At 47.3% G+C, this 22,810-nt stretch overlaps 1 protein-coding gene across 4 annotated transcripts; it reads left to right on the top strand.

Annotated features, from left to right (window-relative positions):
- The first annotated feature begins 390 nt into the window (after positions 1 to 390).
- On the top strand, positions 391 to 21,955 carry LOC118007345 (ribonuclease H1-like). Of its 4 annotated transcripts, none has more exons than XM_035000380.1 (9): positions 391 to 607; positions 1,493 to 1,608; positions 5,220 to 5,378; positions 7,460 to 7,559; positions 8,489 to 8,543; positions 8,880 to 8,964; positions 9,553 to 9,677; positions 11,623 to 11,741; positions 21,537 to 21,635. In XM_035000380.1, the coding sequence occupies exons 1-8, from the start codon at positions 477 to 479 to the stop codon at positions 11,707 to 11,709; spliced, it is 858 nt and encodes a 285-aa protein (XP_034856271.1). In that variant the 5' UTR covers positions 391 to 476; the 3' UTR covers positions 11,710 to 11,741; positions 21,537 to 21,635. The 4 variants fall into 4 exon arrangements, with proteins under 4 accessions (XP_034856271.1, XP_034856272.1, XP_034856270.1 ...); XM_035000381.1 differs by lacking the exon at positions 21,537 to 21,635 and adding an exon at positions 15,784 to 16,221; XM_035000379.1 differs by lacking the exon at positions 11,623 to 11,741 and having other exon boundaries at positions 432 to 607; positions 21,537 to 21,955.
- Positions 21,956 to 22,810: the final 855 nt, after the last annotated feature.

Genomic DNA, 22,810 nt, shown 5'->3' with positions numbered 1-22,810 from the left:
CACTCGGCCCCCGTCCCGCCCACATAGCCCTGGCCCCGCCCCTCGCCCGGCCCTACCCCGCCCCTACCGCCCAGACCCCTCCCTTCACGAGGCACCTCCCCTCCGATACCGCCCAGGCCCCGCCCCTCACGCAGCACCTCCCTGCCTACACCGCCCAGACCCCGCCCCCGGGGACCGCCCCGCCCCCACGGCCCAGACCCCCGCCCCTCACGCGGGCCCTCCCCTCCGGCCCCGCCCTAGTCCCCACCCACCTCCGTAGGTGCCGCCCCTCCCGGGACCGCCCAGGGCCGACGTTCTCCCATCCGGGAAATTGAGCCGGAAAAGCGCGGGGCGCTAGGCCCCTGGGCCCCGCCCCGCAGGCGTTGCGGGGACGCGCGTCATTTCCCCCGCGCCGCCGCCGGAAGTTGGGTCTGTGTGGTGGTGGCGGCGGCGGGAGCCGGGGAGTTACGGCGCTGGGCGATGGCCGGCTGCGAGCGATGACCAGGCTTCTGGCCGTGGCGCGCAGGGTTGCTTTGGCCGCCGTGCGCTGCAGCACCCACGGCAGCAGCGGCCTCAGCATGTTTTATGCCGTGAGGAGGGGCCGCAAGGCCGGGGTCTTCCAGACCTGGTGAGTGGGCTGCTACTCCCCAAGGCCGAGGGCGGGGCGGCCGCAGGCGGCTCTCCGGACTGGGCCGGAGCTCGCGGCTGGCGACCTGGGGTGGAGCGCGTGGGAGCCCCGCCGCCGGCCGGGCAGTGGGGACGCCGGGCCGGCCGCCGCGGGTCTCCGCTGACGTGGGCTTGCGGGTCCCGTGCGCGGGCTCCAGTTGGCAGGATCAGAAATGCCACGTGTAGTTTAAGGGGGGCCGGGGCCTCACTTAATCCTTCCTTTCTTGAAACAGAAAGAATTTCCAAATGGTTACACATAGTAAACTCGGATACTACCTAAGCCAGGCTGCCCTGTGTTTTTAAAAAGGGAAGCTCTTGTAAGCTAAGTCTGGGTCCCCGTGACGGTCCTCTGAGGTGGGATTATTGTCTTCAGGGGTAGTTACTGCGGTCGGGACGTTCCTGGGGTTAGTAAGTGACGCAGGTAGGACTTGCATCCGCGCGCTCGGACTCCACGAGCGGGACCGTCCCCGCCGCACGTAGCAGGGTTTGTTATCCGTGTGTGGGCGGGCACTTGTTCCCCTTGGTAGCTACGGGGCTGCGGCGGAGGCATCTCAGAAGCTCACCTTCGCTGTAATGAAATGGTCGATGGGATTTCCTTTTTCAAGGACCCCGGATTTCTGGTGTGTTTTCAGACCGAGGGAACTGACACGCTGGCGTCCTGTCTGGCTGGTACATAGCGCCACAGGGTGAAGGCTTGGGCAGGGACAAAATTGCAAACAGCCCTGACCGTTTGTCCAGTTGGCGCTGACAGCCCCAACCTTTTCACGCTATTCCCAGCCTAGGAAAGGAATCTGTTAAAAAGAGGACCGCCAAGGGAGGAAGGAAGTAACCCCGCACTCTGTTCCAGGAGCGAATGTAGAGCCCAGGTGGACCGGTTTCCTGCTGCCAGATTTAAGAAATTTGCCACGGAGGAGGAGGCCTGGGCCTTTGTCAGGAAGCCTGCAAGCCCGGATGGCTCAGAAGGTAGTCAGCTGCTCTCGTCACCATGGCGTTTTAACCTGCTCAAAACCTTGCATACCCCAGCGCCGCTTGGTCTGTACAGCTGTCTTGTAAGCAGGAGATGTGATGATCGTTCCCACTTTTCTATTTTACAGATGAGGAAACAGGCAGGGAGTAGTTTAGCTTCATGGTTTAGCTTAGTGGTTTCTGTTAGTAACAGTATTAGACATAAGCTGGGACTCCAATCTGATGTTCATTTGGAGTCCTCACTCTATTTAATTCTGTTTTATTTATTTTCATTTTTTGTTATTAAATGTATTTTTTAATATTTTATTTGTCAGAGAGCGAGCGCACAAGCAGGGGGAGAGGCAGAGGGAGAAGCAGGCCCCCCCGCTGCGCAGGGAGCCAGACATGGGGCTCCATCCCAAGACCCTGGGATCATGACCTGAGTCGAAGGCAGATGCTCAACCAGCTGAGCCACTGAGGGGCCCCTCATTCTATCTTTTAAAAAATACTTGTTCTGTTATCAAATTGAATGGGCTACAGTTTTAAAGTGTTGAATGTAGTTTGTTTCCTGGCATGCACCTGTATGGTGTTTCCTTCTTTTTTAGGACAGGGTCACACAATCAGAATTTCCTACAGTTTCACATGTTGCAGAAGGTATAATTAATTGAAGCTTAAGTCCCAGTATAAGGAACATCAAGTATGCAGAACTAAGGGTGACTGCTTGAGAGCACAGAATTTTTAAAATACAGTTAACCCTTGAACAACAATGAGTTTGAGCTGCGTGGGTAAACTTATATGTGGACTTCATTATATTACATTTATCATATAATATACATTTATTATAAATTTTCTTTAGGATTTTTTTTTAAGATTTTATTCGTCGGGGAGAGAGAGAGTGAGCACAGGTGGGTAGAGGGACAGGCAGAGGGAGAAGCAGTCTCCCTGCCAAGCAGGGGGCCTGATGTGGGATTCGATCCCAGGACCCTGGGATCATGACCTGAGCCAAAGGCAGATGCCCAACCGACTGAGCCACCCAGGTGTCCTTCCTTAGGATTTTAACATTTTCTTTTCTTTTCTTTTTTTTTAAGAGTTTTATTTATTTATTTGAGAGAGAGACAGAGAGCACAAGCATGAGCGGGGAGGTAGGGGGAGGAGCAGAGGGAGAAGGAGAAGCAGACTCCCTGCTGAGCAGAGAGCCCAACATGGCTCGATCTCAGGACTCCAGGATCATGACCTGAGCCAAAGGCAGACAACTTAACCAACTGAGTCACTCAGGTGTCCCTTAATAACATTTTCTATTCTCTATTACTTTACTGTAAGACTGCAGTACATAAAGACATACATAAAATATGTGTGAATCAACTGTTCACATCAGTAAGACTTCCAGTTAACAGTAGGCTATCAGTAGTAGTTAAGTGTTTAGGGAATCAGAGATTGTACTCAGATTTTTCAACTGAGCAGGGCGTCAGACCCCCACGTTGTTTGGGGGCAAACTATATATCTTAACCTATTTTGAAGAAGTTGTGTCTCATTAGCTTTACTCACAAATATTTTTACTAGTGGATTAAGATGAGACAATAGTTTGAGTCCACTTTTTTTGAGCAGGCTCTCTACAATCCCACTGAGATGCTCAAGCTTTGAACACCTGCTCCTTTGTGAGGCCGTAACAATTGCAGTCAAAGCAGAATTCAGGGAGAGGCAATCACGCTTAGGAATCTACCCTGCATGACAAGTTTCTGAAGCAGGGCAGAACCTCACTCACTGTGCATCTGCTTCACCCTGTCTCCCGAGCAGCTTTTAAGAAGTTGTGATGTGACCATTACATTTTCTGCCCTGATGGAGAAATCAGTTTGGGACAGAAAACAAATGTGCAAGTATGGCTCTTGTCTTAGTTGGGTTCTTAATGCTTCCTTTTCACTGCTCTTTTGTTTTAACCAAATAGTAATTTATTTATACTTCAATTCTTCCAACAGAAGAATAGAAGTATGTTTCTGTTTATTAAATACTCTAAATCCTAAGGCAAGATAGTTCTTTATATCTATGAATCACCTTTCTTAAAAGTTTGCAGAGACCTCCAAGTTACTGACTTATATATATAAACTGGAATTTGACATCTTTAATGTTCAAGAACTCTGTCAAAGCAGAAGTGTTAGCCCCTTTCCCAAATTTTCTCTTAATCTGAGATATATTTTTATTTTGTGATTCTTGAGCTATTTGGCAGTTATCATGATTTATGTAAACTGATTTGGGGTTAACTTAACCAAGTTTTGTGAATGGAAAATTATCTGACAGCTATGGGCTCCTTTTCCTTCCAAGTCTTATCTGTCCTTTAAAAACTTTCATTCCAATTTAACTTTCTCTGTTACTACAAGTAAAATCAATATTTGTATTGATATTAAACTTCTACAAAATTACCCTTTGACTTATACTTGTGTTTTTGGGTTTACTTATGTAAAGTCCCTAGAGGAATATATATATTTTTAAAGATTTTATTTATTTACTTGAGATAGAGTGAGAGAGAAAGAGAGAGAGCACAAGCAGGGGGAGTGGGAGAGGGAGAGGCAGGCTCTCCACCGATCAGGGAACCTGATGCAGGACTCCATCCCAGGACCCTGGGATCATAACCTGAGCCAAAGGTAGTCGCTTAATCCATTGAGCCACCCAGGCGCCCCCCTAGAGGAATATTTTAAAGGTAAATACAGCAGAGTGGAAAACCAAACATTGCTCTCCATAATGGCTTCACTCAGATTTTGCTTAGATAACCTTTAGCAGTCTTCTGACAGGTGTGGGTGGAGAAGCTACTCCAGGCAGGACATTCTGGCTTGGACCCAAGTGGTAGGTGTTCAGTCAACATTGGAGCCCCATTTCTCCATCCCTGGTTCAGGGATGAGGTTAAAGTGAACTCTGTAGTGTTGGGCTTTGTTGTTATTTTGGAAATACAATTAGTTGGTCCTTCTGTGCCCCTATTCCCACTCCATAAAATGAGAATGTAGGAAAGGCTGCTCCCACATAACCTGAGAGAGTGTGTGAGAAGCTTTTGGGATTAATCCTGCGTCCCCTGGCTGAGCTCCTGAAGGAAAGCTCTGCAGCTACCGCCCTGAAGGAACCCAGTCCCTTCTGCTCTTTGGTTTCTACTTTCTCAGTGTAGCCCACTGTCGGTTTACTTAAGGTCCAGTTACCCGTGCCCTCTCAACTTCCCTGGAGGTTCTCGACTTGGCATTGATGGAGTTGAAGTATCTAGAGTAGTAGTAGCTACAAAATTCTAGTCCTTGTTTTCTTTCTGGGTTAAGAGTCCCTTAGATTGTCAAACTGCCCACCATCCCTGTAGGATTCAAAACCTTTGGTATCTCTACTATCTCTGTCAAAAGCAGACTTCTACTTTAATAGAAATGTTGTTTTGTCTTCATATTGCCCTTAATCAAGCTTATAGAAAATTTAGAGTAATTTCATAGAACATCAAAATCTGACATGGTGTGGACTGTCTTAAGTCATATCCTCTATAGGGCCACAGACAAAGTGTGTGTAAGTCTGATTTAGTGATACTAAATCACTTACTGAATTTCTGGATTCTTAAGCATTTCATGTTATGTTTGTTTTTTCCTGGTTTATGAGTAGACTCGATCTTTCAGGGACAGAAAATAAGCATGAACAAGAATCACAGGTGAAAGTCAACAAGCGACTCCGTGAACCCTCGGATGGAGAGGAAAACGCAGAGCCCTGTGTGAAGCATGCGAGACAGAACACAGAATCCGTGCCTTCAGTTAACAAAGACTCGTTTTCTTATATGGGTATATCTCTCTTGGATTTTTAAGTTTTCCATATAATAATCGTGAAAATAAGTGTGAGAACGTTTCCCACTTAATAGGGGAAAGTTGAGCTAATGTTTAGCCTTTTCATTCTCATCTGAAAAGGTTATTTAAAAATTTCTAAGGTTACTATTTTATAGTTGATCAAACTGTGCAGAATTATTAAAACTTTGGACATTCATCAGAAAAGCATTATGTGGCCTACAAATGAAAAACCGTAATCTTTTGAAACCCTAGTATTCTCTCGTGCACACAGCATTTCAGGTCACTATGAGAAAATGCAGAGGCTTCAGCTGCTTCAAATAAGAAAGGGCCTGGAGGGTGCCTGGGGTGCTCAGTTGGCTAGGCATCTGGCTCTTGGTTTGTGCTCAGGTCCTGATCTCAGGGTCAAGCCCCCATGTCAGGCTCTGTGCTCAGCAGGGAGTCTGCTTCCCCCTCACCCTCTGCCCCTCCCCTGCACATGTGCTCAAGCGCTCTCTTTCTCTCTCTGAAGTGGATAAATAAATCTTTAAAAAAGAAGAAGTAAGGGCCGGACAGAGCTCTTTTTTAGAACCAGTATCTTAATACCATTTACATTTAGCCTTTGCAAAACATAAATGATTTTACCTAGTCCCGAGAAGCAAAAGAGTCTGAATTTTTCCTCTACCTTTAACTCCAGGGATCGGTTTATATTTAATTACTTATGTTATATAAATTTCCTTTTTGTTTTTTACATGTATGAACAGAAAATAGGAGTAAGTAGCTTTTTTTTTTTTTAGTAAGTAGGATTTTTATATAAATCAGTGTGTTTGTAGGTTCCAAGTTTTCTCCAAGAATAAGCTGTCTTATAATTCAAGGAAAACCAATAGGAAATGTTTTTTGTTAAGCTGTATTAAAACTGTATAAATCAATTTTGCAGTTATGTAAAAAAAAAACCCAAATGTTCTGGATTTGGTTACTTGCCAGTAGTAATCAGAGCACATATGTGGGGAGTGATTGGGTGATGAGCCGTTTCCAAGGTACTAACAGTGGCTTGAAGTACAGTGGCATTTAACGCAGTGCCTGATAGGTTGAGACCGAATTCAGTGACCAGAAAGGCTGTTGTGTGGATGGTGTCAATTTCGGTTGAACCAAGGATTCTTGTCCAACACCCATGTTTTTCCACACTCCCATCCCCATTCTGGCTAGGAACATGTTCTTCCTTTAACATCCTCCCTCCTCTTCCCTTTGCCTCTGCCTTGTCCAGTCTATAATCCTTTTGAGAAACAGTGCAAAGCAAAGCCTCTATTTGCCCCCATGGCCCTACTCTTCAAGATCTGCCAACCTGACTTCTCCTGCCCCCCTGCTAAGAGTGTTCTAGTCATCAGTGGCCTTAGAGTGGCCTCATATCAGATCTCTTCTACCTACTTCTTTACAGCATTGTTATGTTGGTCAGACCCTCTTTTTTTTTTAAGATTTATTTATTTGACGGGGAGAGAGAGTACAAGCAGGGGGAGCAGCAGAGGGAGAGGGAGAAACAGGGTCCCTGCTCAGCAGGGAGCCCGACTGGGGGCGGGGGGGGGCGGCTGGCTCCATCCCAGGACCCTGGGATCATGACCTGAGCCAAAGGCAGACGCTTAACCGACTGAGCAACCAAGGTGCCCCTGACCCTCTGTCTTGACGGAAAGAAGCAAAGACAAAAATTAGACCAACATTTGTCAGAGAACTAGACCTTCTGGCGGACAGGTCCTTATCATGCCAAGGCACTGCTTGTTTGCCAGGACAGCTCCTGGGAGTGAGTGTGAGCCCTGCCCCCCACGGGGAGAGGGGTAGTGGCACCGTTCTGACCTCTGTAGTGGGGGAGGCAGCAGCAGCTCTCGCTGCAGGGGGTTCTAGGTTCACAAAAGACTGCCTTTACCCTTAATTTGCCTGTCATGCAGAACCAAAATAGGAGTGCATGCTAATGAGAAAGGGTCGAGGGCCCCTGTGTAAGGAATCGGTAATGTTTTCCATTGCGCAGTACTTTGTCAGTTTAAAATGTGAATGTGGGCTTACTGAATTGGGTGCTTTGGATGCAGTGGCACTCAGGAAGTCCCCTTTTCCAGGAGATTTTGTCGTCGTCTACACTGACGGCTGCTGCTCCAGCAACGGGCGGAGGAGGGCACGAGCAGGGATCGGTGTTTACTGGGGGCCGGGCCATCCTTTGTGAGTAAATGAAGTGAATCGCATTCTAAAGCTTGTCAAGGAATGAGGCAAGGTCTGCTGACTGGTTAGCTTTGGCAGAGGGAGCGCAGGACCCAGTCATGTCGACACTGACAGCTTTGTTCTTCAGGATTAAAAGACCCCGGCATTGCTTTCTTCACCCTGAATCTTGACGAGTCTCTGTGTCCCGCTGATGACGTCTTCTACCAGAATGACTTCCCTGCCCCCTAGGAGAGTCACATGTCTCCTGTGGGATGGTTTTGGCAAGGATGTCCAAGGTCACCAGGCCTGGAACCCGTCATGTCCCCATGATTCTTCTGAGGACGTGTGAGCTTAGAGGCGACTCCTAGTTTTTCACCAGGCACAAGGCCAGGGTGATGCAAAGTGTGATCATTCAGATACACTGGGCAGCCTAAAAATCAGTGTAAAAGAGGGATCTGAGTCTGTGAAGTAGCCACATCAGTTCTGAGCTTTGTCTCCAGCATTTGCAGGTGCCCACAGCACTGTTGGGCATAATGTAACATAAACTGTTCAGTAACAGTAAGACTATATTTCTCTCGACTTGTGGTCTACAAAGTCCTTTCCCTTTGATATCTCATTTTAGCTTCAAACGCTGTAAGAGGTGGCGAGCTTGTGTGGCACTGAGTGTCTGCGGGCTTAGTGCTCACCCAAGACCACACGCTGATGTATTTCAGGGCCAGAAATAAAAGTTTGCTTTTGAATTCTGGCCCAGTATTCCTCACAAGACCATCCCATGGTGCTTTTCCATAAAACGTTAGTGCTCTTGGTTTGATTTTTAAAGGCTGCATTTTTGTATGATGCTTTCATATGTCCAAAAAGTGTATCAAGCCTATCGTCCGTTGAGAAGCTTAAGGAATCACTTTGAGAATTAGCTCTTTTAATTGATTTCATTTTCCTTTTTACGATCCCAGGAACGTAGGCATTAGGCTTCCCGGGCGGCAGACCAACCAAAGAGCAGAAATTCATGTAAGTTGTCAGACACATTTCCCACTGAGAGTAAGTCCATCATAGCAGTGAACTGTGTACTGTCTGTGTGCACAAGATACTCAGAATCCAGAAGAAACTTGGTTTGGGGTTACTAATGACTCTGACGAATAGGAATTTTCCAGAAAAATTTTATAAGTAACTTCAAATAGGTGTGCAAGCAGAACTATGTGTGTAGCATTATTTCACACAGAGCATATAATCGTTACAGTTAGCTCAGAAAAAAAATGTTTAAATGGTGAAGTGATTTTGAACATCAGTAACGTTGAAAGTTGAACAGTTTCTATAGCATGATGACTGACTCGTCGTTTCTTCAAGGCAGCCTGCAAAGCCATCGAGCAAGCAAAGGCTCAAAACATCAAGAAGTTGGTTCTGTATACGGACAGTATGTTTACTATAAATGGTAAGTTTTTACATTTTACTTCTTCTAGTGTTTTTCTAGTAAACATGAAGGAAAATAGGTATTTCCTTTCCCTGTAGGAAGTATTGTATCAGGGCAGGACCCAAATGGTAAATGAGGACAGCAGTTGGTTTGTCGGGTATAAAGAGAAGGCTGGGGATTCTGGAGCTCAGTTCTGCTGCTCTGGAGTTTGCCACATAGACATGTCTTTGCCAGGCTCCTAAGATAGGGCAGCAAGATAGATATGTCCCTGCTCTCGTGGTCCTTCAAGTGTAAACATGCGTAAGTAACTTAAGGTGGCGTGCTGATGGCTCCTTTGAGAAATAATCATGTTTAGGACACGGGGAGGGGGTTGAGGAGGCGGAGGATGCGTCCTCTTAGGCTGGGAGCTGTGGGTCAACACTAGTCCGAGCAAAGGGACAAGCAGAGTGTGCCAGGTCTGTACCTCCTGTCAGAGTACAGCCTTTGTGGGCCAGTGGCAGGTCCACACGCCACCATGAAGATGAGTAGAGTGGGTAGAAGAGGGAAGGCTAGGGAGGAAGAGACCAGGACATTCAAGCTCAGTGGGCTGTGAGTGTGCATTTCTTGTAGGTATCACTAATTGGGTTCAAGGCTGGAAGAAGAATGGGTGGAAAACGAGCACAGGGAAAGAGGTGATCAACAAGGAGGACTTCATGGCGCTGGAGCAGCTCATCCAGGGCATGGACATCCAGTGGGTGCGTGTTGTCTGAACCAGTCCTGTCACATGGCTGTGAGGACCAAATACTCTGAGAGGGGGGAGAGAGAGAAGGTGGGGGAGAGGGGGCAGCAGAGAGAGAATCTCAAGCAGGCCCCCCACCCGGTGTGGAGCCCAATGTGAGGCTCTGTGTAGCCACCCTGAGATTGTGACCTGAGCCAAAATCAAGAGTTGGATGTTTAACTGACTGAGCCAGCCAGGTGCCCAGGACCAAAGATTCTAAATTAACTGGAGAGATTAGTGCTTTCTGTAAGTGATTTAATGACTTAAAGTAACCATTTACATGAAATTAATATCATAGTGCGTATTAGAAATTGGAACTCATTTGAGTCTTGACTTCGTATAAGTAGTGCTGCTTATCGTTGGTGTGATTGTGTGTAGAACACACTGTTGGGGCAGTGTGACTTTAGGGGTGTTCAGGATTCCTCACATTCTCTTGGCAGTGCTTAGGAGTGCCTCGTCTGGGCTCCCCTTGTTGCAGGATTTCTTTTTCTTTAGTGCCCGCGGTTGTGGTCATGCCACTTTGAAGAATGAAGAGGTAGACCAGATGAAGAGTGGTGGGCAACAAAACAAAGTTTATTGAGTGATAGTACAAAGCTCCTGAAGAGGGGGGGGGACCTGAGAGGGTTGCCACCAGAGTGTCTAAGTCTAGGGGTTTTTAATGGGCTTGTTGGTGGGCTGTTTTAATCTGATTAACCCTCCTTGCGCCTGTCACCCAGTCAGGTTTTTGTCATCTATCACATGGGAAAGGGTAGAGGGCTCCTTCCAGGGTGGTGTAAAATCCTTTTAATGGTTGTTTCCTCTTGGTGGAGGGCAGGGGGCTTGTCCCTGCCCACCTTTCTTCCCACTATCCTTCATTAACCTTATCACTGTTAAAGTGACTTCGTGATAGTCAACCTGTTGGTTTCTTTGGAATCAGCCATAATGTCAAAATAAAACTAATTTATAAGGTATTTTGTTAAAAATGAAGTGTGATAAGACTTTAGTAACATGACTTTTTTTTCCAAAATGGAAATATTTTTCTTATTAATAGATAGTTTTTATTAAAACTGTTTTTTCAGGGAGTGCCTGGGTGGGCTCAGTCAGTTGAGTGTCCGACTCTTGGTTTCGACTGAGGTCATGATCTCAGGGTCCTGGGATTGAGCCCTATGTTGGGCTCCTGCTGAGCGGGGAGTCGTCTTCTCTCCCTCCCACAGCCCCTCCCCCTGCTCATGCTCTCTCGCTCTGTCTCTGTCAAATAAATAAAATCTTTAAAAAAAAACTTTTTTCAAACAATACAGAGCAAGTTAAACTGCAACCATTTCTTAACCCTATATTGCTCTTCCGCCTCAGGACCACTGAGAACAGCTTGGTAATGTAAGGTTTAAATCTGCCCTTCAGCAATGTAGATGTAAACAGTGGTTAAATCACAGAAGCACACGCCTGGGTGGCTCAGTAGTTAAGCGTCTGACCCTTGATTGAGATCCAGGTCTTCCTCTCAGGGTTGTGGGATCAAGCCCCACGTCGGGGCTGTACTGGGTGTAGAGCCTACTTAGTAAAAAAAACAAAAACTAATCACATAAGTATATCTGCTCTTTCTGACAGCACTTAAAGAAAATAAAGTATGTGTGTTGGATATGTATTTGTCCCCATCTATACATACGTATGTTTTACCTGGAAAACTTTCCAAGTCCCATCATTAAGGTGGAAAAAATCAATAAAAACAGTACAGTTTGTGGAAAATCAAAATGGGATTTTTGTAAATGCCTGCGTTGCATCAATCCACTGGGCATACATGTTGTGCCATTTAGAACTGTCGGGGGGAGGGGCCTTGGGGGGAGGAGCGTTCTCCCACTCCGCCCACCGGGAAGTTAATGAGGATGTACTTGTGTGTTGCTTGTGTAAAAAACCAGTAAAGATAAAAGGGAAAAATATTTATTTAACAGATGCATGTTCCTGGTCATTCGGGATTTATAGGCAATGAAGAAGCTGACAGATTAGCAAGAGAAGGAGCTAAGCAATCAGAAGACTGAACGGAGTAATTTTAATTCTTGGAAAAACTTGAGTGAGTGACTGTTTTCTTACCGTTCCTTACTGGTGTGAAAAATAAAATTTGCAGTAGATGGGCAGATACAACTTGCAAAAGTAAATCAGTCATTCTGTGGTATCCTGTGATAAAAAGTCATTAAATTATAATAAATTGAGCATCCTTCAAGATTTGAGCATTATTTGAAATTTCAGCATTATGCTTTATTGGGTTTGACACTGTTCTCATTAGTTTTATTGTAGTCTGGACAGAAATTTTAGGACTTTGATTTAAAGGCATGAATACAGTAGTGGTTTAAAAATGCAGACAAGGTCTGGAACCATTCTGAAAGTGTTCATTTATCTTCTAGTTGGCAGGATTGAGTCTCAGAACGTTCAGGTTGACTTGTACATACCTGTGGATTAGAGCAAGGCAGTGCTCCCTTGGTGGCTACAGCCCATGCCAGGGCCCACACCTCAGCCAAGGGAATGTGGGCTGAGTCTTCACAGGCTAGCACCTGTGTACAAGGCAAGCCTGCACATAGCCCTGGCTGCTTGACTGTTGTATAGAAATATCTTACAGAGCAAGATGCATAAATAAATCTTTTAAAATTTCTTTGGCTGTTTTTGTTAAAAGCACTATGCAAGCAGGGGCCCCTGAGTGCCTCAGTCAGTTAAGCGTCCAGCTCTTGATCTCAGCTTAGGTCTTGATCTCAGGGTCATGAGTTCAAGCCCCACATAGGGCTCCATGCTGGGTGTGGAGGAGTCTACTTAAAAAAAAAAAAAAAGCACTATGCAAGTTAAAGTTTGATATGATCATTTTTTTTAAGATTTATTTGAGAAACAGTGAGCAAGAGAGCGCCCAAGGTGGGGGGGTGAGAGTGGGGGGAGAAGCAGACTTCCCCTCTGGGCAGGGAGCCCAAGGTGGGGCTCGATCCTAGGGCCCTAGGATCATGACTCGAGCCGAAGGCAGACACTTTGACCGAGCCATACAGGCGCCCCAATTTTTTTTTTTTACTACTTTATCATAAAAAGGTACAGAAAATGACACGAATGTTTAGCTCATTGAGTTTCATTACTATAAGGTGAATACCCTTATGACCACCACTCAGGGCAAGAACTAGAACTTTGCCAGACACCCCAGAAGGCTCTCCATGTGCTCCTCCAACCCCAGCCCCTCCCTCCCTCCAAAGTGAATCCTGACTTTTATAAAAATGACTTCTTTGTGTTTCTTTATGGCAATTGAGCCTCGCCTACTTTTTTTTAGACTCGGTATTTCTGAAGTCTCTTTATTGCATGTATTGGTCTCCTTGTAAGGTTTACCTGTGGAGGAATCTGGGCCATTTGTCCTATTGGTTCCCAGAGTCTAGATTTGCCACATGCATTCTCCTGGCACAGTCCAGCATTTTCTTCTGGCCTCTACTTCCTGCAAATTGGCAGCTGGTCCCAGAGGCTTGATCAGAATCAGATTCCACACCTTCGGCGAATGATAGATGGCCACGTGCTTTCATCAGCAGGCATAGACTGCATTTTTATGGAATTGGCGGCTGCTGGAGCTCAGTGCCTAGGTCTGTTAATGATTCGGAGGTTCCAAAATGGTGATATTCTGTGATTTTGCTTATAAATCTTATATTCTGTGATTTTGCTTATAAAAATAAATATTGGCTGGGATGGTTTTAGAAAAAGACACTTCCTTTCGTCTGCTATTTGGTTACCCAGTGGTAGTGTTCATTTAGGAAAGGCAGGATAAATGCAAAGTAAATTAGTTCCCTGTCATCCTTAGAAGGTGGCCACTTAAGGTTTTTTTATTTATACGTTTTTATAACACTTATGTGTCATGAACTCATCTACTTAAGGCTGTTGGATAGGTTTCAGGTCATTGCGGTTTTTATCTTTATTGATCCCAAGTTGTATCTTCTAGGGCTTGTTGGGGGGGGCTCTTCAGCTTGGCTCTTTCTTTCTTTTGATACTCATGTATGCACACGCATGCGGTGACCACACCTGTACACAGGTGTACACCGTAGGCTCCCACACATACGTGTACAGACCACGCATGCATGTGCACCCAGTCATCAGTAGCTCCATTGCAGTCTGGTGTGTCAAGGTACTCTAGACCCTTCTTGGACTTTTCCTGCTCCAGATCTGGAATTGCCTATTTCTCTAAGAATCTCTAGTTTCTTTCTTTCTTTCTTTTTTTTTTTAAGTTAAGTAAGCTCTACACCCAAGTGGGGCTTGAACTCACGACCCCAAAATCAAGAGTCGCATGCTTCTCTGACCGAGCCAGCCAGATGCCCTAGAATCCCAATTTCTTCTAATGGCAGAAAAGGCGTTTCAAATGCTTGGTGCTGGTCGCTGTGGGGTTGGTCATTGCTTCTAGGGCTTTCCAGTGGACAGAATTATAAAGCATACACACATGTACACACATTTAAAGATAAAATATTTGAGCTCATATTGATATTTCCAGTAGAAACTCAGGATTTCAGAGTCCTTAACTCTTCTGTGTTACGTCTGTGTGTCCTACACTGAGAATCCTGGGATAGGTGCTCCCTAATTATGCTCTTGCTTCATCCCACTGTAACATGCAGTATGTGGGTCCCAATACTAATGTTCTGCTGTGGTGGTGAGACAGCATTGGATGTCCATGGTCCGCCGTCACACAGTAAAATCCCCCCCCTTACCCTCATCTCAGCTCTCTTCTGTGTATTCAGTGGTTACACAACCAGCGTTTGGTCAGTGTCATCTTGGAACCATACTCCCTGAGCTCCCCATGTTGGCCTTAATTTGCTTGCTTTATGTTTGAAATCCGTTTTCTAGGGTATGAAATCCTGGGCTCACGTTTTCCTTCCTTGAGTGTCTGAAGTATTTATTTCGGTTTTTTTCCAGCATGAGAAGCCCAAGGAGTCTTTCTTCTTTCTTACAAGTCATGTCCCCTTTTTGCTTCAGTGTCCCGAGGTTTGGTTTCCTGCTTCTCCAGTCCGAAGTTGTGTTAGACTGTGTCGTGTGTTGGTCGCCCTGGGTCAGTGTTTGCAGGAGCACGGTAGGCTCTTTGTGTGTGTACGTTCACATCTGCTATTTCAGGAGCGTTTCCTGAACTGCGGCTTAGTGTTCTGTTTTTCTTGCTTTGGCCTTCTGTTTTGGGGGACCTTAGTATCTCTGTGTTGAAATCTGATTTGTCCATCCTCTGTGTTTTCCACTTTTTCTTGACTGTCTTTCATCTCTTTTTAAGTTTATTTTGTTTTTTAAAAGTTGTGCTCCTATTGATGTCCCATCTCTAAAGGCATTATTTGTCTCTGTTTGCTCTTGATTCTCATTTCTGAAATTAATTTTCTTGTCTCTCTAGTTTCCTTGAATTCTGTCACCTTATTTCTGATATTTTCTCATGCCCATGTGTCATCCTCCCATCTTGGATCTTATATTTTGATGATTCGAAGCAGTTAATTTTGGTCTGTTTGGTGGGTACGTCTTTCTGGCATGCCCTCGCTGTATGTAGGGGTGTTTGTTCTGCTCCTTTTTCTTTTGTCTTAGAATAGCTCTCTGTGGGATTGATACTTTACCGTCACTCATTTTCCTAAACGTTCAGTTGAGATAGTTTTTCCTCACTTCACAGAGTTCTCTTTCCTATTGAATTTTGAATCATGGCTAGAAATATGGTGGCTAGTTTCCAGAGCTCTCCCAGCTCTGGCCCTACCGCACCTGCATCGAGTCCTTCTTTCTCTCCACTGTCCCTGTCCTGCTGGTGCTGGCTCTGTCCCCACCACCTGGGTCCCTGTGGGTCAGCTGTGGTGGCTCTTGGGCTCTACGGCTCCAGCCCTCAGACCCTCTTGCAGTGGGTCCCTTGCACCCATTCACCCCCAGGGTAGGGACAGCTGTCCTGCTCCAGCCACTGGCCTCAGGCTGGCCCGCCACACTTGGCAGTGGACACCTGTTGGCCCCTTTGGGGTGTCCTTTCAGGGGTCTGTCAGGGGCCCAGGGGCCCCACTGTGCTTTGCCCCACAGGTGTGCAGGCTGTGGTGGGCAGGCCCTGTCCTTCATTCCCGTGTGTCAGCTTTTTGGAGTCACCATACCGTTTTGCTTTTTAACAGCTTTATGGAGGTGTGCTTGACGGACAGCAAATGGCACGTGTGTAAAGTGAGCTATGGATTCCCCTGTGAAGTCCCCGCCAGAACTGCGTGTCACCCCCCGCCGGGGTTTTCTCATGCCCCTTTGAAATCCTTCCCTCCCTGACCCCATCCCCAGACGACAACCGATCTACTTCCTGTCACTATAGATCAATTTGTATTTCCTAGGATTTTATATAAATAGAGTCCTACAGTATAAACTCCTTTTCAGTCAGGAGCTTCTTTCACTCAGTGTAATTATTTTGGCATTCACGCGCGCTCTATCAGTAGTTTACCCCTTTTTATTGCTGAGGAGTATCCATTGTATGGGTAACCACAGTTTGTGCGCCCGTTCTCCTGTTCATGGGTATTTGGTCGTCCCCGGTGTGGGGCTGTTGTAAATAAAGCTGCTGTGAACATGTATGTACTCGTCTTTTCCTGAACATGTGCTTTTATTTCTCTTGAGGGGAGTGGCTGGGTCACATGGCAGGTGTGTATTCGACTTTCAGAAACACCAGCCAACATCTTTTGCCATTTTTCTTTCCCATCAACAGGGCAGGAGAGTTCCAGTGTGCTCCCCATCCCTGTCAGTGGTCCTTGTCACCTAGGTTTGTTACAGACGTCTGTGGTTCTGTTTCAGGTGAAGGTTTGGGAGGATCTAAAAGTGCTCTTACTGTTGCCACTACCCTCCAAAAATCTGATTTTTTTTTAATTGGGCAGTTCCTCTTTATGTGCCCAAGATTGGAAGTACAGAGTTGAAAGATTGTGCCTTCCAAAACTTTCCAGTGTACTAGGGGATTTGCACCAATGCAAGTAATATCCATACAGAACAGGAAGTGCATGGTGCTTGAGGTAAGATGAAGCCCAGCCACTTTTAGTGAGAAGGAGAATAATAAAGGTACAGGAAACTCCTTCTTACTAACAGAAAACATTTTACTGATGATGTAAAACCAGCAGCATTGGAGCGTCCAGGTGGCTCAGTCGGTTCAGCGGCCAACTCTTGATTTCGGCTCAGGTCATGACCTTAGGGTTGTGAAATCGAGTCTCACATGAGGCTCTGCACTGAGCGTGGAGCCTGCTTGAGATTCTCTCTCCCTCCCTCTCTCTCTCTCTCTCTCTGTCTCAAAAAATAAATGAAAAGTACCTGCATAACAGCTTTAGAAATGTGTCACTCTGTCAGCTTTGTCAAGGTCAGGACTACAGTGTAGAACATACGCTCTGTGTCGTGGAATACAGAAGCTTCTCAGCTGCAGCTCCTCTCAAAATACGAGCTTAATGCTTTGCAAATGGAGGCTGTTGAATTGTAATTTGTAGCTTCCACGCCAGAGCGATGAGGTGACTCCCTTGCTGGGGTTTGAGAAAATCGAGAGGATCTGTGCAGTCTCTCAGGTCAGGCACATGAAATACCAACTAAACACAACCAAACCGAAACCCCAGTTCTGGCCGTTGGGCACCTCTCGTTTCCAGTGATGTTTATCCCGAGTCAGACAAGCCTGGGGCCTTCAAAGGAAGACCTCGGCCTCCATGTTTAGATGTCTCCCTCATGCTCATGTCCTGGTAGTTCTGGAACAAGGACGGGGAGCTGCGCAGTAACAGCCCCTTGCCATGTACCGTGCTGATCGGACCCGCAGAACCGGGTGAGAGCAGGCCGTCGGCACGGAGCGTCTTGTAGCGCCGCTGTCCCTCGGTCTGCGGCTCTGGCGTTCATCGCCGCCTCCAGTAGGGGGGCACGCGGGAGGGGAGCTCGCAGGCAGGGTGCTCCTGTCGGTGTCCTGTCCCCGGAGCGTGGAAGGTGTTCAGATACTTGAAGAAAACCTGTGCCAGTTTGTGGAAACAGCTGTGGTTCTTAATTGTCCACCAAGGGGAGAGAGATTGGCACAGGACCACTCTGGTCTGAACACTGACGTGAGTTACGATTTTGCAAGAACAGCTTTCATCAAAATATGCCCAAAATTAGGATTCCTCCCTGGTGCTTTCTGGGGAGCCACAGTGGAAGGAAGGATCTGAGATGGACACAAACAGGATCAGTTAAGTGGGAGAGAGGACTGGCAGGTGCCAGCCCCATCCTCATTTTATAAGCTCTATTTCTTAATCCCACAGGTACACAAGAATTTAGCATAAAGGGCAGTAACTCACCAGTGGTGTAAACAGAGCCTTTTTACCTAGGACTCAAAAACCATTAACCATAAAAGAAAAGTAAAGACTACATAGAAATCAAAAAGTTATGAACTGAAAAGGCTTTATTTATTGTTATTTATTATTTTTATTTTTTTTAGAGAGAGTGTGTATGCACACAGAGGAGAGGGGCAGAGGTAAAGGGAGGGAGAGAATCTTTTTTTTTTTTTTTTAAGATTTTATTTATTTATTTGACAGAGAGAGAGACAGTGAGAGAGGGAACACAAGCAGGGGGAGTGGGAGAGGGAGAAGCAGGCTTCCTGCGGAGCAGGGAGCCCAATGTGGGACTCGATCCCAGGACCCCGGGATCATGACCTGAGCCGAAGGCAGACGCTTAACGACTGAGCCACCCAGGCGCCCCGGAGGGAGAGAATCTTAAGCAGGCTCCACAAGCCCAAGGTGGAGCTCAGTCTCACGACCCTGAGATCATGACCTGAGCCAAAATCAAGAGTTGGATGCTTAACCAACTGAGCCACCTAGGTGCCCCTTGAACTAAAAAGACTTTAAAAAGCCATAAGCATAGACAAACTCAGAAAAAAATCTGGAACTGCTATGACAGGAGGCTGATTTCTCTGATACATAAAGAACTTGTAGAAAGTGAGAAAACGCCTAATAGAAGAACCGGCCAGTCATAAATCACTCAGATGCACATGCCCTTGAGCAAGGAGAAGATATGCAGCTTCACTCCTGAGAGCATGCAAATTGACACTACAGAGACATCATTTTTCTGTATCCTATTAATGCCTCGTAGTGCAGGATTTATTAGCAAAAATCCAAAAGTCAGTGAGGCTGCTGGGAAACCATGCGCTTCCATGCTATGGTGGTGGGCACAAAATGGAAAACAGTTTGCCCTGTCTACTGAAATGATGAGGGCACTTACCTCTCATCTGCCCTTTGCCACTTTTTGGGATTTGCACTGCAGATACACCTGCAGACATCCAAATAGAAGACGAGGTTTGTAGTATCTGAAAAGAAAATGGTATTGGGGCTCGCCAAAGTGGCCACGGGCAGCTCACAGTGGGTCCCCTGACCCCTCGAGGAGCAGAGCATGGAGGGCTTGCAGCGTTTTGTGCAGGAGGGTGGGATATGACCTTCATGCTGGAGCACCAAGACGGTACCCTGAGGGGGTGCGAGGCGGGCAGGAGCAGGTGCCGGGAAGACACCTCTCCACGTGTAAACCCCTGCATGTTGTCTTAATTTTGAATCATGTTGGAATGCCTGCTCAAAAATGAAACAATTGGAGAGGTCTGTTTTCCTAGGGAACAGGAGGGAATGGTGCACTCGCCCGAAGGACTCCTGCTGGCAGAAAGCCTGGTCCAGCGGGGTGGGGCTCGCTGAGGGTTTGAGTGCGGGCCTCTGTGTTCTCATCCACATCCACTGGAGCCACACAGGCTCCTCAGGCCCTGGCGTCCTTTGTACTGGGAGGCACAGAACAAGCACAGTCCCTCTTCTAGGTACACAACCTGCTTTAACCTAACATTTGAATACCCAGAGGCCAACACCTGAGTCCGAGCTGTGATGGGCTGAATGACCGTGCCCCCCAAGTTCCTGTGTTGAAGCCCTAACCCCCAGTGTGGCTGTATTTGGAGATGGGGCCTCTGAGGAAGTAATTAAGGTCAAATGAGCTCACCCCCTCCCTGCTCTGCCACTGGGAACAGAGGAAAGGACACATGAGGACACAGTAAAGCCAGAAACCCAGTCAGCTGACACCTTGATCTTGGACTCTGGCCTCTGGAATTGTGAGAAATAAATACTTTAAGGCCCCCCCGACCCACCGGTGGCATTGTGAATGGCAGCCTGAGCTGGGTCCCCAGTGAAGGACGCTTGGCGAAGTCCAGTCTCCTCGTTTTTGGGGAGGCAGTGACATTGCGGTCCGGTCGTCTGCCCCTCGGGTGCTGGCTGTCCTCGCTGCTGGCCGCGGGGCTGCGTTACCCCACTCCGGAGGCGGGGCGCGGGCTTCCGCTCTGAACGTGTCAGTGAGACAGCTTTGCCTTGTTGGGTGACAGGTTTTCCTGAATGGGATTGTTAAGCTCATAGCATCCACATCGTTTTGCTGAAGCCCAGAAGAACAAAAATAAAAATTAATAGAACTGTAGAGAAACAAAATTATTACTCCTATGTTTGGTCTGTGACTTTTTTTTTAAACCAGAAAAATGTCTATTTATTTAGAGTCAGGAATCTCAACATTGGTGGGGACTTCCTTCTCTGTGACAGGCCCTAGTTAGTTGATTGATCTTTTTAAAGTTATTCAGATAGACTTTCAGAAAACTAAGAGGCAGAGATCAGTGAAATGAGTACTTTCCAGCAAGCCCTTGTTTTCCATTTTCGAAGATAGGGACTGATAAGCACCAAGAGCCTTTCTGGTGTCTGGGCCTCTGGTGGTGACCTTCCGCTTTTTGTTTTAAATACCTGAGAGCCGCACACGAAACCCGTCTTGAGGCCCACCAGAGTGACTGTGGTCAGGCTTGGAGGACCGGACGTGGGGACCGCCCCCGGCTTTCTGTCAGCAGAGGCTTTCAGAGCACTTGGAGAGTCTGGGCACCTCTCGCTCCTCCCTCTGAGCCTACTGCGGGCACATCCGCTCCGTCTGCATGAGTGCCGGAGCTCCTGACAGGTCTGCCCTCTCCCACCTGCCACGCAACAGCCGCAACGTCAGATGACATCACTCCTCTAGGGCCGCCCAGGCCCCTCATGTCCAGCAGCCCCAGGCCCGCGACTGAGGGCACCATGTGCGCTGGGGCCAGCTGCTGAGAGGCCACCCATGCCCTTAGGACCCTGTCTGTGACCTGCCCCATGCATGGGTCTCTGGGGCTGCCTGATCCCTCCCATGATCTCTGCACAGAGCTGCTGGTGGCCCGGGGGCCCTGCCCAGAGGGCCCGGGGGCCCATCTCTTGAGACGCGCCCGTGAGGGGCTGTGGCACCTCCCTGTCAGCCAGGACCCAGCACCCTAGTGCAGGTAAAGGCACTGCTGGCCTGGCCCTGAATGGCTGCACTTTTGACAAGGGGCCAGTGACCTTTCTTGGCTCTGGTGTGTTCTGTAAATAATCTTGTTCAATTTTTAGTTAATTCTCAGGGTGCCTGGGTGGCTCAGTCGGTGAAGCATCCCAACTCTTGATTTCAGCTCAGGTCATGATCCTCCCCCTGCTTGGGTTCCCTCTCTCGCTGTGTCTCTCTCTGTCAAATAAATAAAATCTTTAAAGATTTTATTTATTTATTTGACAGAGACAGTGAGAGGGAACCCAAGCAGGGGCAGAGGGAGAGGAAGAAGCAGACTCCTTGCAGAGCAGGGACCCCCATGCGGGGCTCGATCCCAGGACCCTGGGATCATGACCTGAGCCGAAGGCAGCCGCTTAACGACTGAGCCACCCAGGCGCCCCAATAAATAAAATCTTTAAAAAAAAAAAGATTTTCTCTCTCTCTCCCCCCCTCTGCCCCTCTCCCCGGGTTGCACATGTGTGCTCGCTCTCTCAAAAAAAATTCTCAGGGGCTTTCTTAAATGTTTACACATGCTAAAAATCTCTCTGATCACCTCAGTATTACTGAATACTGTTTTTCTTTCCAGAGGAAGCTCACCAGATCTGAAGAGTCTTACAGAGGATGGCAGGACTTTGTGAAGACAGAAGACTGCAAGAGGAGTTTCAGTTGGTCAGGAAACGGATTTCTCACTCAAAAACCTCCCTCCCAACCTCAGTAAGCCTGCCATCCCCTCGGAGCAGAGGGCTTCATCCAGAGTCTCCCCGCTGAGGGCGTTTGTCACTTCCTGCAATGAGGTTTTTTGTGTGTTTGTTAAAATGTGATGGGGAAGTCCTGCATGGAGATTATTGGATGGCAAGAGAATGAAATGTAAAAAGAGAAATTGGAATTAAAGAATTTAAAAGGTTATGTGGCTCCTCTCCCCATAATACCCCAAAGAAGCACATCCTTTATGGTTTTGGTTTTTTTAAGATTTTATTTATTTATTAGAGAGAGAGGGAGAGTGAGAGGGAGAAGCAGACTCCCCACTGAGCAGAGATCCCAATGCGGGACTTGATCCCAGGACCCTGAGATCATGACCTGAGCCAAAGGCAGACGCCTAACCACTAGGCCACCCAGGCGCCCCCTTTATGTTTTTTTGTTTTGTTCTGTTTTGTTTTTATTTGACAGAAACAGACGGAACAAAAGCAGGGGGAGTGGGAGAGGGAGAAGCAGGCTTCCCTCGGAGCAGGGAGCCCCATGCGGGGCTCGATCCCAGGACCCTGGGATCATGACCTGAGCCGAAGGCAGACGCTTAACGACTGAGCCACCCAGGCACCCTTCCCTTTATGGTTTTTATTAAAAAGGCTCTGAAAAAGATTCTTGGATCATTCAATTAGGGCTCCTTGGCCACCACATTGTCATGATTCAACGTGACCCATGTCTTTTCCTAGGGCTATGTGGCTGACCCACCCTCGGGAGGGCATCCGTCTGGGGCTCACTGCTGGTCACAGTAAATTTGCTAGGCTTCACACAGGACCTGTCCATGAACGATATCATGAACTAGCTTGTGGTTGGGGGACGTGATGTCTCTCTTCCTACTAACTCCCCGTGGTACCTGTCGCTTGAATGCACACCAAGACACGAGAGTTGAGGGTCTTCTTAGCCTTTGCAATGAGGGCAGGAGAACAGTTTGTCTAGAAGGATGTCGTGAGAGGGCCAGTTGTTGGGTCATCTACTCTAAGGGAAGACACCCTACACTGTTCTGTGATCCCCAGAGAGAGTGAGGCAGCTCCAGGCCAAATGTACAGTGTGTGTATGTGTGTCCATACTGCTTTTCAGAAAACTTGACACAAGTTTGCATTTTTCCAAAAGAGTGCCTGT

Source organism: Mirounga leonina, unplaced genomic scaffold (genome assembly GCF_011800145.1).
Source record: "Mirounga leonina isolate KUSES-001 unplaced genomic scaffold, KU_Mleo_1.0 Mir_118, whole genome shotgun sequence".
NCBI lineage: Eukaryota > Metazoa > Chordata > Mammalia > Carnivora > Phocidae > Mirounga > Mirounga leonina.
The sequence above is the reverse complement of the archived record's forward strand: the minus strand, read 5'-3'. Positions and strand labels throughout refer to the sequence as shown.

Excerpts from the sequence above, each read along its gene's own strand:
- LOC118007345 (XM_035000379.1), top strand. The coding sequence starts at position 477 with ATGACCAGGCTTCTGGCCGTGGCGCGCAGGGTTGCTTTGGCCGCCGTG. Across the intron at positions 1,609-5,219 it reads AAGCCCGGATGGCTCAGAAG|GGACAGAAAATAAGCATGAA; the intron begins GTAGTCAGCTGC and ends TCGATCTTTCAG. Across the intron at positions 5,379-7,459 it reads AGACTCGTTTTCTTATATGG|GAGATTTTGTCGTCGTCTAC; the intron begins GTATATCTCTCT and ends CCCCTTTTCCAG.